This window comes from Ceratotherium simum, chromosome 29, assembly GCF_057802395.1.
Source record: "Ceratotherium simum simum isolate JZ-2026a chromosome 29, ASM5780239v1, whole genome shotgun sequence".
Taxonomy (NCBI): domain Eukaryota; kingdom Metazoa; phylum Chordata; class Mammalia; order Perissodactyla; family Rhinocerotidae; genus Ceratotherium; species Ceratotherium simum.
The window spans coordinates 35,474,626-35,491,837 of record NC_141928.1 but is presented as its reverse complement, the minus strand read 5'-3'; the positions used below and the strand labels follow the sequence as shown (position 1 = coordinate 35,491,837).

The window sequence follows — 17,212 nt, the reverse complement described above, 5'->3', positions numbered from 1 at the left end:
AGGCCGCCCACCAGCTGGACAGACAGGCTGCCCACCAGCCCGACAGACAGGTCGCCCACCAGCCGGACAGACTGGCTGCCCACCAGTCCAAGAGACAGGCCCGGGGAACTCAGTGCCAGTCTTCTGCCCTCAGACAGTATGGCCGGGCCTGCCAACCTGGCTTCTGGCTGCCGAGGTTCCACGACAGCCCTCCCAGCCCAGATCACTGCTCCTCTCTGCTTCCCTCATCCAGAGAGCCATTAAGAGAAAGGTAAAGCTGAATGCATCTATTATGTCCACCTACAGACCCACTTGGAGTAAGCTTCAAAATCACTCCCGGGCCCTCTTCAGGCCCTGAGTCATTTCTCGATTGTTAAAATTAGAACGGTCTCCTAGCAGACTCACTCCTGAACCTAAGTGGTGTCAGACAGGGCTGGGTCCCATTCCCACACAACGTTCTCAGGCACCCGGGGTGTGTACGGCCCTAGCTGCAGCTTGTGGGGGTACTGCCTCTCACCCCGGCGTTGGGGCCACCCCACCAGGCAGGTACCCACATCTCAATAGTGCTGATGGAAAAACAGGGCCAGTGGGTTAGGGGCTTGCCCAAGGCCACACCCCAGGAGGTGACAACACAACTCCAGATCTGCCTGGTCCACTTTCTTTCCCCTGTGCCCTAGTCTTTGTGATGATCCTGGAGACGACCTTGTCCAGCACCCAAGTGACACGGGGTATGTTCTCCAGCTTTAGCCAACAGGAAGCCTCTTTGCTGACAGCAAGTACCAGAAGCCAGGACCTTGCAGGAGGCCTCGGTGAGCACTGATGGACTAAAATACACTTGCAGACGTGCAGGCCTGAAGACCGCTGTTCTTCCAGATCTTTCAGCTCTCTCTGCACAATGTCTCTTGGGTGGGTCACCTAGCTGCCTGCCACATCTGAATGGCTCAGCACTATCCCCTCAGAGCCCCACCTCCCAACCTTTGCTAGTGCAGTTCCCTCCTCCCACAGGGTTCTTCCCACATCTTCCACCTCTGTCCTTCAAGGCCAGCTGGAAGGTCACCTGCTCTCTGAAGCCCACCCAGGTTGCACCCAGTGAGAACTCCTCGCCTCCCCTTCATGCTCCTAGAGCCCTTACTTGTGCCTCCTCTAAGAGTATATTCAAATCGGCCTTGTATCATTTATTTTATCCGACAAACACTTTTATGGCACTTACCATGTTTCTGGCAGTGGTAGAAGTCTGCAGCAAATTTTAACTGATTTAGTTTTTATAACTATCCTGTGGAGTTGGTACTATTGTTATCACCCCATTGTACAGATGAGAACACCGGGGCATGGGAGATGGAGTGGCTTGCCCAAAACTAACACAGCTGGTAAGTGGTGGTGAGGCAGTTCTAACCCAGAGTCACTGCTCACTCTTAGGCACCCGCTAGGGTCACTTGTATGTGTGTGACTCGCCCACACTGTCCTGTCACGTCCCGGTCATGTTCGGATGCCCACAGCCTGGCATGAGGCAGGTGCTCCGTGCTTGCTCCTGAATGGAGCTCAATGTCCAGCACGAGGTCACCTTTCTCGTGTGGTCAGCTGACAGTGGCCTGCAGTACGGATGCCCAGAGAGCCGTTTGCCTCCCTCCTGTGGACGACCACCTCTGGCAGTCCTTCCTGAGGTGCTTAGGAGGACGCAATAGGAATCACTTTATCATCCGAGAAGCCAATAGCATCTATACACGCACCTCACCATCTATCACCATCTCACCCTCTGGGGCTTATGAAGGGCCCTCAGGAACCGCCGTGATGGACGGCTGCCCCGGCTTCCGGCTGGATCCCTGTGGACCCTACAAGCGTGCAGAACCGCCGACCCCCTCTGGCTAGACCGCAGTGTGACCGGCAGCCGTGGGGAGTGCAAAGGGCACTGGGCTTAGAGTCCGGCAGACGCAGACGTAGTAAGTCTCCGCTTTCTGCCTCACCCCGGGCTCATCACTCTGAGTCTCAGTTCCCCATCTATAAATGGGGCTAATGGAAGAACTCCTCTCTTGCCATGTTATCAGATGATGCATTTGGAAGAAATAATGAATTCTAGCACTGCACAAAATCTGTAATTCTTGTTGTTTAATTGTTGGGCTAATATCTACTAAATAAGGTTATGATTAGAACGAAATGAGAAATGCTGCACTTCACACTTTACCAGACTGGGGTACAGATGAAGTCACATTTCTTTGAATGTTCAAGGATGAGAGGGATAGCACAGTTCAGGCGCTCCTCTGGCAACATCTGGCCCAGCGATCCCCGGACCCCCAGGGGGTCTATGCTGACGGGTTGGTGGGTCTCCCACACCTGCACCCTCAAGATGGCCCTGAGGCCAACCTCTGAGCCAGGCCCAGCTGCCAGCCTAGGCTCCCTTCAGCTCCACTCTGCTGCCACGCGGCCGCTGAGGTGGCCGCTTGTGCCAGAGCCAAGATGGAAACTGAGAGTTACAGCTCTCAACATTGAGCTCCTTGGCTTGCATATATACACACAGCCACCGTGCCCTGTCCCCCCAGTGGTGTCAGGGAGGAGGAGGGGATTCCAGCAGCAGCTCCCGTCTCCAGACTGGCCTTGCCCTGGACGCCCCATGCTGGGCCCCCAGTCCAAGCAAGGTCCCCGGGAGCTCTCTAGGCCCTTTGCTGCAGTGCCCGCACTCAGGACTACGTCACCCCTCAGACATGTTCTGACAATTTCAGACCTGGGAAGGGGTGTTGGAGCCTCATTCCTTTCCCTCTCAGAGGTCCTTGTTCTTTAGACAATGGGACCACTGATCCCCATGAACCTCAAAGCTTCCTAACAGTAAGGGAGAGGCTTCTAGAATGTTGTCTGAATACAGAGCGGACCAGAGCAGGGCCTTCTTCCACTTATACGCACCTCCCCAAACTGTAAGCACCCGACTTTAGATGCGTGAGGTGAAAGAGCTGGCCAGGTGACTCAAACGGAAACCCAGCAGAGGTCCTCATCCACGGAAACCAGAACCACAGCAATTCCTGGAGGCCAGCTCCACAACTCTGGCCCCACCACACCCCAGAAGAGAAGTGTGTCCCACCGCACGGGGTATCCCACTCTGTGGCATCTGCTGACCACCCACTGTGCGCCAGATCCATACACTTGTATCTTATTTAGTCCTCAAAACAAGGCTGGTTGTCGCTCTCAAGCCTCCATGTTACACATCAGAGAAGGGAGGCCCCAGAAAAGTGACCACCCAGGGTCACCCAGCAGGGCTGAGTCCAATCTGGGCCTCTCTGGCTCCAAAGACCCAGCACAGTGCCCAGCACATAGAAGAGGCTCAATAAGGACCAGTCACTGTGTTTTCTCCACTGTGGAGCCACAAGCTGGAATTAGGGCTGGCCAGGGCCACAGCTTGCAGAGGATCATGAGCAGCCAGGGCAAAGCCAATAGGATGGTCTAAAACCCAGCATCCACAGGAGCCCACTGGGTGCTCTTCTGAGGATGTGGTAGCTGGGGGGCAAGTGGCACCCCCAAACCTCCCAAGCCAAACTCATCATCCCCACCCTGCCCGGCCCAGAGTTCTGAGGTCTCAACCGAATACCTGCACATCTGCTCGGGGAAAGCCAAAGATCTTTCTGGAGAAAAGAAACACTATTAGCTCAGCACACGGGCATCCCAGCCGCTCACTCCTGGGCTGCTGTGGACTGGCCCCATCTAGGCACTTCATATTTCAAGCCGGTGTGCCAGGTTTCTCCCCAGCCCCCAAACCTAGCAACCCACCATGATTTAAGGGCTGGGCCCCCACTGCTGGCCTGGATCCCCCCCAGATCACTGCCTTCAGCAGACAGCCCTCACTAACTCCCACACCCCGAAGCTTCTGCCTGGGACCCTTTTTCGATAGTCTGGCTGTGGATGGTCTTGGGTCTGACACCTGCCAAAGACGGATGGCTGGCTTCCGAAGACATCTGACAGTTGAGAGGAAGACACGTTAACTACCTCTCGTTCTAGAGGCTTCTGTGAGACATCCTGCTAGGTGCAGAAAACCTCAGCCCCCTGCCTAACCACTTTCACAGTGTCATAATCTAATACTACGCCCTCCCTCTTAATTAGGAGGTGGAATGAATCACCCACGTGAACAGCATCTCTGTCTGTTATAAAGATGTTATTGGAAACATCCAAAGGTCCTGAGAGAACAACCCAGAATTAATTACTCTTTGTGCTTAGTTTCAGGCATATCTTAGATCTGTAACCTGTCATGACTCTTTAAAGCCCTTTCACTTTAATCTATTTCTCTTCTTCTCCCTCTCTCTTTCTCTCTCTCTCATCAATGATCTCCACAATAGCTCCATGGAGAAGCAGGCAGCCATTATTATTATTCCCACTTCACAGATGATAAAACTAAGGCATAGAGAAGTTAACTGACTAGTTCAAGATCATCCACTAGCGAGTATCAGAGACAGGCCACCCACGTCAGACGCAGAGCTCTTTCCACTGAACCGCCCTGCCCTCTAAGCTACAAGATTTGTCTCTGGAGCCTAAAGGGAAATGTGTTCTCATCAGACTGGAACACCAGGACGTTACTCTCTTGCCTTCAAATCCAGTGTTCAATTTAAGCAATCACTCCTCACAGATGCCTGACAATATCTACTGCCTCTGCTCCATTGAGAGGCTCGGCTGTGATTTTATCCCAAATTGTTATATTTTACATTGTGTTTGGCGCCACGCATGCAAAGAGCATTTGTTGAACGCTTACAATGTGCCAGGGCCCTGCTAGGTGCTCGGACACAGAGGCCTTCACTCACTCACAGACACCTCACGTGCCTGCAAGCTCCGTGCTGGGCGCTGAGACACGGCAGGCCCAAGACAGATGACATGTCTGTCCTCGTGGGCTGGCCCAGCTCGTAGCCAGGTGAGGTGTTGGGCAACTGCCAGCAGTGACAACACAGTGCTATGAGGACTTCACTGGGGACAACAGCCTCGCCCCAAGGCCCAGGGGCCATTCACCACTGAGCTCTCAGTGCACCTCAGATTCTTCCAGAAATGAATAGGGCTTAGAAACAACCTCTTCAGTTAGAAAATCCATTCAGTGAAGCTCAGACACAGATCACACATTTCTCCTTGGCCCCAAACATACAGTCTTCCACTTCAATAAGAACCAGTTTTTATGTGACTACATAGCACTGTACATTTTCATATGCATTATAATAAAATGATAACAGTCAAATTTAGGGGGTGCCTACTCAGTGCAGCCCCCTATGCTCAACGCTTTTTCTGAACGTTCTATTTCAACCTTGAAAATAACCCTCTGGGAAAGCACCATGCCCATTCCACAGATGAGGACACTGAGGGTCAGGGCTGAGCAGCGCCAGCATACACGGGCTGATTCCAAATGCAATGGTCTCTCCACTGTGCCCAGCTGTCTCTCTCACGCTGCAGGGCCACTGGATAACAGCAAACCTTTATAAACATCCAGATCAGCCTCATGAATCCTTCAGCATTCATTCATTCCACAAATATTTATTGAGGACCTACTCCATGCTAGAAACTGCTGGGCACCATGGTCTCACGGGGTTCACAGTCCCCTGGGGGAAAGGGGGAAGACCAACATGGATCAAATTATCCAACAAATGTAAAAGTGCAACTGTGATGAGTACTAGAAAGGAAAGGTCCGTGGTTCGTGGAGAAAACGTGACAGGGGATTTTTCCCAATCAGGGAGGATGGAGAAACACATTTGAGCTGGTATCTAAAAGATGAAGAGAGGTGGCTAAAGCCTTCCAGGCAGTAGGAACAGTTTGTGCAAAGGCCCTGTGCAGGGGGGAGCACATCACCCAAGGAACTGAAAGGACCATGTGTCTGGGCCAGGGAGAGGGGAAGGGGCTCAGCAATGAAGCTAGGGAGTGGGCAGGGCAGACCCTGCAGGGCTCCAAGCCACCAGGAGAGGTTTTGTTCATTCTCAGAACGGTGAGTCCCCGCAGGGTATCAAGCAGGGAGGCCACCTGCCCAGAGTGCTGGGTCAGTGTTCCCAACTGTCCTCTGCACCTTGAGGACAGCCCCTGCACCTGCCCCAAGCCGCACCATCACGCTTCTCATGCTGCACAGACACAATCCCCGGTGGCCTCTCGTACGCCTTTGGGAGCACAGCTGTTTTGGGGCTCATCTCTCCACGTCCCATAACCAGCCCCGGGCCTGGCACCAAGTAGGTGCTTAGCAAACACAAGTTGCACGTATAAAGGAAGCACCATTGCTGCCCTCGAGATGATTTGAGTCTAAGAGGAGAGACACGTGGACACAGACACTGACCCCCGAGTAAACGCTACGGGAGGCGACGAGCTCTGCAGGTGCAAGAGGAGCAGCGAGCGGGTCCATGTGAGCCAGGTGTGTAGACGGACACCTTAAAGAGAAGCGAGAGTACAGCGCTGGCTGTGTGTGACTGAGTGGGCGGACAGGGAAATGGGGGGGGGGCGGGGCTGAATTACAGGGAGAGGCAAGCAGTTGGGTGAAATTCACCAAAAAAAAAAAAAAAAGCATCAGCTACTGACAAACCTTGCCACCCGCTTTTATGGGAGCAAGATAACTCACTAGATGAAGATGCAGGATCATTTAGTGCTTCAGCAGCACAGATCAAAGTCAGACCATCCAGACTGAAATCCCGCTCACCACTTGGTTGGCTGTGATGTTAAACAAGTCACTTAACCCCTCTCAGCCTCATCTGTAAAATGCAGACAATAGTACCTTCAGCATGAGATTGTTGTGAGAATGACGTGAGTGAACGAGGAAAAGCACTTGACATAGGGACTGGCACACACTGAGCACAGAATACAGGTGAGTTATTGTCATGGTGTTACACCCTCTTCTCCTTCACCTACACGCTGGCCACAAAATGTTTCCATTCGCTTGTCCTTTTTTATGACAAGATCAGAAGCTCTCCAAGGGCTTCCCAATGTTTCTAGAACTCACAGAGTCTAGCAAGGAGCTCAGAGGGGTCCGTTGGGCCCCCTGAGGGCACTGTGTGGAGCGACAGGGGAGCCACTCCTCCCTCCATCAAAGTCGAGGCACACTGAGCTGGGCTGGGCAGGAGCACCGGCACAGGCTCTGACCACGTGTCCGGGAGTGGGCTTCCCAGTCCCCATCTGCCAGTTAAATCCCTGACACCATTCTGAGCCTTGTCAGAAAAGCTTCAGTGAACGGGCAGTTCTAGAAACAAAGTGATTTGGATAATACAGTGATTATTATAAGGATGACTGTTGCGTTCAAAATCAGTTCCCTCTGAACAAAGTCAAGTGGATCATGAACAGAGTGTGAAAATATCATTTTCTCTCTGCCCCCTCCTGACCCTGCGCCACAAGAGCAGCAATGAGGCACCACTCCACGAAGTCCTTCTTTGGCTAGATTTTATCCAAACGGTGACTAATGACGTCCTTGCCAAATGGCAGGAGAAGGGGTCTGCTCAGCCAGCGGCTGTGGACGTGGGCACTGATGAAGACAGATGAATCCATTTACCCAGTACTTTGGATCTACCACTAATTTTCCAGATGACAATGACACTTCATCCTTCCAGCAATGTAGACCATTCAAAACAGACTGGAAAAGTAGAAAACTGGCAAAAGAATGCCCCAACCAGCCCCCAAAAGTGTCACAATGTTCAAGCTCTTAACTCAAGTAAGAATTCTCAGATCCATAAACTCCAGCTCATAACCAATTTACTCTTCCTTTGCACATAATTCTAATAAATGTGGTTATCTGAGGTGGGGTCCAGACCAAAACCAGATCAGGGAGATGGTCACCCCCAGGCTGAGCTTACCCAGTTTCTGAGTCAGTCCTGAGCATGGAAGGATAAAGCGCAGAAGCTTCCAGCCTGGGAGCAGGGGGCCTGGAATAAATCCTGCTGTTCAGGGATCCCAGGACACCTCTTTATTCACTGTACCCAGAGCTGCCGCTAGATCACCTGGCTCCCTGAGGCTGATGACTTGGCTTCTTTCCTACAATTTCCACCAAGACCAGAGCCCAGCTGCCTCTATGGGCCCTCACACTCCCTGGAGGTGGGAGAGGGATCTCGAACCTGATTCCTACACCCACCAACTGCTGGTTAGAGTATTGCTCCAATGAACTGATCTCCTAAAACTGTAGTACTTCTCAGACGCTAGACAGTATTTCTTTCCTAGGTTTGAATCTCCCTCGGAGGATGCTGTGTATGTTTGTCAGGGGAGAGGAGCCTGCCGTCAGCTTTGCACACAATCACCTACTGGAACATCCAACAAGCCCCTTTTCCCCTTTGCACTCCACAACTCCAGGGCCCCCCAAAGCACCAAAGAACCACTAAAGAGCAAGCAGGAAGCTCACCCCACATGGCTTGGCATACAAAGCACTTCCTCAATTTGTTAAAACTGCACCCATTAATCCTCTTAGAACCGGAGAGCTGGGTTCCAGGCTTTTAGATCTATTTCTTTGTTCAGTAAATATTTATTGAGTTCCTGCTCTGTGACTGGCCCTGAGATAGTGCCTGGGCGGGGGGGTGCAGGCGGTGGTACAAGGGAGCCAGACACACCCAGTGCCTGCCCTCGTGGTGCTTACACGGCAGCAGAGAGCCTTAGTCCGAGCTGCAGTTTACAGAGAGGAGCAAAGACCTCTCTGTGGTCTCAGCAACTAACCTAGCTCCAGAAGCGAGACCACCAACCCCATCTGGGGCTCACGTTCCCAGGGTTTCAGCCTGGCACACCTGCTCATTCCTAGAAGGGTACAGAGAGGAAGGTATCTCGCCAGGCTCACTGCACATCGTTACATAAGCATAGAGAATAAGACTAAAATAAAGTAGCAGACGAATGCAGGTGCTCATTGGGTAAACTATGTCATTTAATTTTCTCACCTTCCCAGAATCAAAATAAATAACCAGAAAAGTAAGCCATAAGAAGTCACTTACATTTCACTGCCACACCACATGGAGAACGACCAAGCAGGTGTCTCCAGAGGGGGAGGCCTTCCCAGCATCCTCTACTGCCCCTACCATGGTTGGGTCACGCTACGTGTAATGGTTCCTGTCTGTCTTCACCACCTGTTCAGACAGTGAGCTCCTCAAGGGCGGGGTCTGTGTCACATCCCAGAGCCTAGAACAGGGCCTGACAGAAAGTTCTGTCAATCAGAGCATGAAGCATTGGGGCACTGGAGCAGAAACAGGTAGTGTCGGTAGCAGCATCTAGGCGGGCCACTCAGATCTCCTTTGAAGAGGGAACTACAGGAGGAGAGCAGTTAAGAGCCTTCAGCTGTAGCTTCAAGAGCCATCGCAGCATTTAATTAAGCCAAGGACACAATCTCCCCAGGCAGCCCGCAGCCAATGACTGAGCTGGGTAGGGATTCTAGAGCCTGGCTCTTGTGGTCCAATATGGCGCCTCTGTAACGAGCAATCTTTGCTCTGGAGCACCCAATGGGCTGGCCAAGACCTTCCAAGAGCTTGCATCCCCGTCTGAGCCTCTCCCCATCCAACTCTCCTTCCTCCCCTCTCGTTCCACAGGTGTCCAAACAGCATTGTGGTCGGAGGGGAGCCCTACCTCCTCTTTTATCTTCCACAGGTAAGACCCCCAAGAGTTCTTGCACTTGAAAATCCATCTTGCCTTTACTTTCCGAAGGACCAAAATGACAAGTGTCCATGAGATCCACATGCTCCTCTACATGACCCAGCCTCCTCTGAAGTCAGATGGCCAATGGCTATTTCCGGTCAATGAAATATGAGTGAAAATAATATGGGTCACTTCCAAGTAAAGCTGGTTAGAAATCCCATGTGCCTTCCCCATGAACTCCTCTCTACCCCCACCTTCTTGAAGCCACAAGATGGGAGAGTCGCAGCACAAAAGCAGCTTGGATCCTGTGTTCTCGCTTGGAGGAGAGCCACCCAGGAGGACCTCTGACACACACCGGACTTCAGGTGAGCAATATATCAGTTTTGTGTTAAGCAACAGATTTTGGGATTTGTTTGTTAATGCAGCATAGCCTCGTCTGCCCTGACTAACAAAAGACATCTATCCTACACACATCTTTGTTTAGCACCTCTATTTGCACCACTATCTTACACGTCCAGCTGGCTAATGTCCCTGCTGAGAGCTCAGATCTCTGTATGAAGAAGATGATGTTACTCTGTGCCCACAGGAGGGGAGGCCAATCACATGAAGAAGACCTCTTTAAAGATGAAGTTAGAAAGCTAAAACTCTTAGCCCAATACCCAGTACTAAATAGGCCCTAGTGTGTTAGTTCCGCCTACCATACCCAAGGGTGCCTGGCTAGGTCTGAGGAATTGGAGGGGAGCTGGCATGGCCAAGGTCATTGCCCTCATACTGGGGAAGCTCAGGGGTCAGTGCTGCTGGGAACATGCAGAAGGCAGCTACAGCATGGCAGTCACCTTAACCCTGGTACATGGGGTCACCTACGTCCTGTGGTGATGGGCGGGGAGGAGAGCCAAGAGATCTAGACAAACCACTCGTGCTATGGGATGCTGACTCAGAAAGCAGATTCTAATGTATCCACTTACAGTCCAGCTCAGCAAACACCCACTGATGCCCACTGTACACCAGGCCCTGTAAGACAGTGGGAATCAGACCAGCCCTGCCCTTCCGGAGCCATGGTCCAATGAGGGGCGAAGAGACAATATGGCCATGACACATGGCAGAATGAAGATGTGCTGGGAGACACACATTAATAAAGATCTCAGTGCTCACATCCTCCTTCTCCAACACCCTTCTCAGCAATGCAGCACCGGGAAACAAGGTTACAGACAACACTGCCTTACATTTACATCATGTTTTGAGGTTCCACATCCATTACATTCATTCCTTACACCATGATTATCCCCATATGGTACAGGAATAGCGACAACATGGCAGCGAATATTTACAGAGCACTCATCGTGTACCAAGCGTTGATTTGATTACTTTACCCGGATGGTCTCATTTGTCCCCCACAGGCCCTATAAGGCAGTATGTTAACCCCATTTTACAGACGAAGAAACGGAGGCAAAGTGGCTTTCCCAAGGTCACCAAGCAGGTAAGTGGTACCCAATGGGGACACAAACCCAGGTCTCCTGACATGTTGAGGGGCTCAACCGACAGGTGCTGGGAGCTCAGGTAGCTGAAGGAGAGGGAGTTCGCTGTTCTGTGCCCAGCCTCATCCCTGCAGGATGCTCTCTGCTCGCCCCTACAGTGCATCTGATCCCAGTGACCGTCCTGCCTCCCAGATACCCCCACCCCCATGCTCCCTCTCTGTTGCCCCTTCCGCCCCGTCAGGTCTCAGTGCTGCCCATTCTCCTCCACATCACCCCCTGCTGCCTCCCCATCTCTACCCAGGCCTCAGCATTTCTCCCTTCAACTACTACAATAGCTTCCTGGCTTCTCGGTCTCCAGGCTCATCTGTCTATCATACAGCCTCCACATTCCTACTGGCCCCAATCATGTCACATCCATGTTCAAAAACCTGCCATGGCTCCTCGCAGCTCCAGAATAAAGCCCAACCTTCTTGACACGGCATTCAAGGCCTTGCACACCAACCACCAGGCCACCTTTCCCTGCACAAACCCTGCACTCAGGTAAAATCAGAACAAGTCAGTGCTCCCCAGACACACCTCATACTTTGTTGCCTCCATCCTTTGACCTTGGGGACCCTTCCTGGGATCCACCTCCATCTCCCAGAGCCCCCGCCTCTCTGTGTCAACATTATATTCACCCTTCCAGGCCCATCTTGACTTCCCCTTCTCCAGGAGGCGTCTCCTGGCCTAAATGTGATCGTCCCTTTCTCCTAATGCACCTGGCGTCTATTGTTTCTTTCTTGAATTTAGCATTTCCCAAGTGCCTGCCTTTGTGGACATCTGTGATCAGCCCCAGCTGGCATCCACACCCCTCTGACAGCCTCTGATGTCCTTCGAGGAATCACGTCTTCACTCTGTATCCCTGTGGTTGGGTGGGGCTGACCTTGCCAAACTCCTCCTCCCTGAAGGGATGGCAGATGTCCCAGGCCCATCAGTGTCGTGTGATTGGTTCAGAGATGTACACGTGACCCAATTCAAGCCAATGAGAGCTGAACTTGGGATTTTTGCTGAAAGAGTTGGGAAAGAAACACATTTCTTACTGGAGTTTCTAAACTGGGAGTGTGTAAACTTGCAGCTGCTAGGGGCCATCTGTGCCACCACCTGGGGAGAACCTGCTGGAGAGTGAAGCCAAACACAGAGGAAATCAGAGCCAAGAGACAGAGATATTTTAAGATATCATTTGAGTCCCTGGATTCAGCCATGCCTGAATACAGCCCTCTCCAGGACTTTTCAGTCATACGACCCAGTTACAGTTGGGTTTCTGTCACTCGCCACAGGAGCTGTAAGCAATACACCTATTAAGGACCAGATACCATGCTGGGCAGAGGGGCTGTAACCACAAAGAAGATGGGAGCCTCATCCTGAAAGAGCTCACTTTCTGTCGTTTTAGTTCTAAGAACAGCTGTATTGAGACATAATGCACATACCCTAACATTCATTCTTTTAAAGTGGACGAGTCTATGGTTTTTAGTATATTCACAGATTTGTACAACCATCACCACAATCACTTTCTATCCTGCATTGACAACGACCAATCCATGCTCGCCCTGTCCTGCTCTATGCACCAGCTGCCTCTTTCAGGCCCAGGGCTGGGTTTTCCTCCTTTCTGCAGCACCAGCAGCTGCAGTAGGTGCCCAACTAATGCCTGCCGAGCTGAACTCAGACCTCGAAAAGCTTGGCCTCCATCCAACAGTCGTTCAGGTCCTTTCTAAAGCACAGTGAATGGGAGAACGGATATTTGGCAAAGTCGCCCAAGGAAAGGACATGTTCCCTGATCCCTAGGCTATCTCTGGGTTTTCTCAGCTGGATCCCTCATCAGGGTGGACTTCCTGACAGGTGCACACCTGGAATGTGCCCTTTGGCTCCCTGAACTTTTCCTAAGTCTATTACAGGATAACTTGAAATAGTAACAACTGAGAAAACATATAAATCCAACAATAGGGGAACGATTTAGTACTTATGTTGCACCTATAGGATAGAATAGTATATACCAATAAAAATCATCTTTGTAAAAAGGATTTGAGGACATGGGGAAATACCTATGACATAATGTTAACTGAATGAAACATGTAAATATAAAAGGGGTCAAAGAGTAAGATCTCAAATACATAATAGAGTAAACACCAACAATTGGAAGGGAACAATCCTAATTATTAGATGTAATCATTTTTGTGTAGGTGGATGATGATGGGCAATTATTATTTTTTTCATGCTTCTCTATAGTTTTCAATTTTTCTAAAATGAACATTACTTTAATCAAATTAGAAAAGCCAACATTATTTAAACTCATTCCTTGGTTATGATTTAATTTTATTAACGTGGCTATCAAAGAATGAGAAACAACGACATGAAGAACTTTTCTGAATCTCCTGCAAAACTTTTTCTAAAAAAGACACTGTCCCTGAGTTTCTTTTAATCAAACATGTAAGTTTAATCAAAAATGTAATCCACCATGTTTACCTTTTTACCTTGACTGCCAGGAAGCTCAGAGCTAAAATTTAATACTCAAAAATGCACTAACCACCTAGCCCAGGTTCTTGGTACAGTAACTTCCATGCTTTTTAGATGGTTTCTGATGCTTCCTTTTCTCTGTATTTTCAGTTGTCTTACTTTTATTTGTATATACTCAAATCTTCCTTGGAATACACAAAGAAGTATTTGCTGAAGTGATTTGAGGTACCCCAGAGAAAAGAGGTCCTGACTAGCAGATGCTCTGTTGGGATGCTTCATTTTTGCAAACACATGGCGCTGAGTGCGGCTCTGAACAATCTATCGCTATTCTAACTACAGTAGAGGATCAGTCTGGATAAATGCATGCAGGGGACTCTCTTATTGCGACAGACTGCCCCAAAGATCGGATTAACCCATTCCTTGCTAAACCTCCATCTCCTTCAAGGCTATGTGGACTGGCTGCCCACAGTCGCTCAGTCTCTGGCCGTTGACTGACAGCAAATTTCAGGGAAGCCAGCCACAATCCATTCACCACATCCATCATGTGTTCAAGTCTCCAGACAAGTGACACAGCCAGCAAGTGATTAGGGAGGACACAGAATCCACAAGGACAGCCCAGGCCCCAGACACCCTTCAGATCACTGTGGATTTTGCTCCAATTACCTATACTGATCCTTCCTTTACTTAAGCACAGAGAGAAAGCACCTCCACTCTAAAGACGGGCCACTTGCAAAAATCAAGTATCATATCTCCTGGGCGTTCTCCCAGACGTGACACATCATGGCAGGAGACATTTATTTGATTGTAAGCGGAATTCCTTTTTTTCTGGTGATAACTTCACTGACTCTTCATGGGATCCCAAAAGCAAGAAAAACAAATAAGCAGTCTTAATCTTTTCGTTGTGACCATTTTATCACATCTAAAGTTGCAACGTCTTACTTGTAAACCCACGCCAGAGGAAAGGGAAGGAAGGGAGGCAGGAAACATTTATTAAGCGCTTAGAGCATGCCAGACCAAGCACTGGCCGCTGAGCCTGCCAGCTCAAGGCATTTTCTACTCTGGCCTGTTATCTCCCTTAAGCGTCACATCACCGCCCTGCAGAGCACATAGAAGAGTCCCACTCTTTCAGACGTGAAATCTAGGCTTAGAGAGATTCCATACCTCCCTCAAGGTCACCCAGGGGAAGATAACTGGGTACTGACGAGGATCCAGGTCCAGCCCACCCCACAGCCCCTGCTCTGTGCCCCTTCAAAGGCTGGAGATGCTTCCCGGTTTGCAGGAGGCTGAGATCTGGCCTCCTTCCCACCGCTTCCTACATATTCCCACCAACTGAAGAGCCTCTGATGGCCTTATCCTCTCCACTTTGGGCCCTCTCGCTCAGAAAGTCATGGAGACACACCTGAAAATAAAATGTAAAAGCTTCAACCCACACCCTGCAGCCAAGCACCCATCCTTGTGCTGCCACAAACAAGCTAACATGAAATCTTCTTCAGAGAGGCTTTCTGAAGGTAACAAACTGATGCTGAAAACATCATGCCGCTGACAATATTTGGTGATGATGCAAGCAGGGCTGCCCTGTCTACAAACGTTTTTGTCTCCAAAGAACCAGCTCCCCGGAAAGAATATGTATGGAAGCAACAGGGAAACAGCGAGAAGACACGCCTCGGTGTATATCGTTACATTGCCCTCTCCATTCATGTGTGCTGGACCAGTCCCCCAGAGAACTTGAAACGTTTGCGCAAAGATGAGGGCGATAAGAAAGTCATTCAGAAATGGTTCCACACCCGGCTTAGCTCTGCACAGCCACCCAGCTCGCAGCCTCCCGGGGCAGAGGAAGCCTCTCGGCTTGCAGCAGCCTGCGCGTACCGCCACCAACTGCCACCCGTTCCTTCACCTTTATTTACAGCGCAGAGCAGGCTGGTTCATCAGAGAAGGGGGGGAGGCGGGGAATAAGATGCAATTCAGATTTCTGCTCTTTCTCAGGGGACAAAAAAGGGTCAGACGGAGAAGGAAGTGGAGCCCAGGCTGCACCATCAGCGCGGCGGCGGGACCCTCCTCTCCGAAGGGGTCTGCACCGGGGCTGGAGCAGAAGCTCCCAGGGAGCCCCGGGAAGCCGGGGTCAAGCCCAGCGCCTCGGAAGAGGCGCCAACTGAGTGTACTGCACAGGAAATCACTGCCCCCTGCAGGCCGCGTCGCAGAGGCTGCGGCCGGAGCGTCGGGGCTCCCTCGGTGCCGATAAACTCGCAAACCCGACCCCGCGCGGCCGGCGATCGCTCCTCCAAGCCCCCTCGGCGCACCCAGCCCCCGGGCTGGCGGGAAGGGTCGCGCTGGGGCTTCAACCGGAACCCAAGCTGAGGATGTGAGGAGGGGGCTTGGGATGCGAAGCTCTCGGCTCTTCGGCTCCCCTCAGAGAAGGAGGCCGGGAGGGCAAGCCCGCTGCTGCGTTCCAAGTCCGAGCTTCAAGTCTGCGCCCGGAGAAACTGCGCCTGCAGCCGCAGGGCCAACGGCAGCGGGGCGGCCGGACACCCCGCGCGTCCGGGGCGGGACCTGCTGAGGACACTCTCTGGGCAACTAAACCGAGGGGGAGTCTCCTCGTAAAGCCGCTCCGGCTACTGGCAGCGCCGGGCACATCCAGGCAGCAGCGCTGCGGAGCCGGCGGCCCCACACCTGCCCGCGCCGTGCGGCTCCAAGCTGCTGGTGCGCACCACGCGCCCAGCCCTGCCGCGCGCTCCGGCCCCTCGGGTCCCGGAGCCCTCCGGACCTCAAAGCGCCGCTGGGCTTTTCTGGGAGCCCGCGAACAGGCCCGCGGCCTCTGTGGCCCCGGGTGGCCCAGTTTGCAGTCAATGCGCCTGTTCCTCCCACCCGGCACTCCACAGCCCCACCAGCGGGACCGGGGCAGGGGCAACCACTGCAGGCCTTTCTGGGGGTCCAGCCCCCACCTTCTCCACTCCTTCTTCTGCAGTCAAATGGAACCCTAGTCTTCGATCCCACACCCTACACACATACATACACACATACAGTCCCAGAGGAGGGAGATGCTCAGCAAATCCCGGTACAAGCTGTGCCAGCCAAGCCCGGCGGGACCTCGGGGGTGAGCACTGAGCACCAGCCCGCGGTGTCCTCGGCAGGCGCGGGCGGGTCAATCAACGCTCTGCCCACACTCCCTCACCCACCGCCCCCCACAGCCCCGACGGCGCGGGCGGCCGGACACTCACCTCGGTGTCGTAGAGCCGCAGGTCTAGGAAGTAGGGGCGCAGGAGCGACTCGTTGCGGATCTGCTCGATGGCCAGTTCCACGGCAGGGAGCACGCCGCGCCCGATGCTGCCCTTGGCCACCTCCTTGGTGAGCGGCATGAGGCCCATGATGGAGAGCGGCGGGCTGCTGGGCGGCGGCCGGGGGGCGCCCCGCGCCCAGCCCCAGGCCCCGGGCGCCCGCGGCAGCAGCAGCGGCAGCAGCAGGAGCAGCAGCAGGCGCGCGGGCGGCGGCGGCGGCGGCGGCCCGGGCTGCCCGGAGCTCCGCGGGGAAGCCATGCCGCGCCGCGGGCTGCGGGCGCCGGCTCACTCGGCCCGCATGGCCTGGCCCGGCCCGCCGCCCCGCGCCAAGCTCTCCCCGCGGCGCCCGCGCAATGGCGCCGGCCCCGGCCCCGGCTCGGGCTCGGGCTCCGGCTCCTGCTCGGCTCAGAACGGCCGCGGCGGCGGCAGCAGCGGCGGCGCCCGTGACGGATCAGTCACGCCGGCAAGGGGTGG

The 17,212-nt window shown here is 52.8% G+C and overlaps 1 protein-coding gene across 1 annotated transcript in view; it reads right to left on the bottom strand.

Moving 5' to 3' along the window:
- Positions 1 to 16,996, bottom strand: part of GABBR2 (gamma-aminobutyric acid type B receptor subunit 2) — a 351,811-nt gene extending 334,815 nt beyond the window's left edge. The window contains exon 1 of the mRNA XM_087419415.1: positions 16,682 to 16,996. Coding sequence (XP_087275541.1) covers positions 16,682 to 16,996 — 315 coding nt within the window. The remainder of the gene's footprint in view (positions 1 to 16,681) is intronic.
- Positions 16,997 to 17,212: the final 216 nt, after the last annotated feature.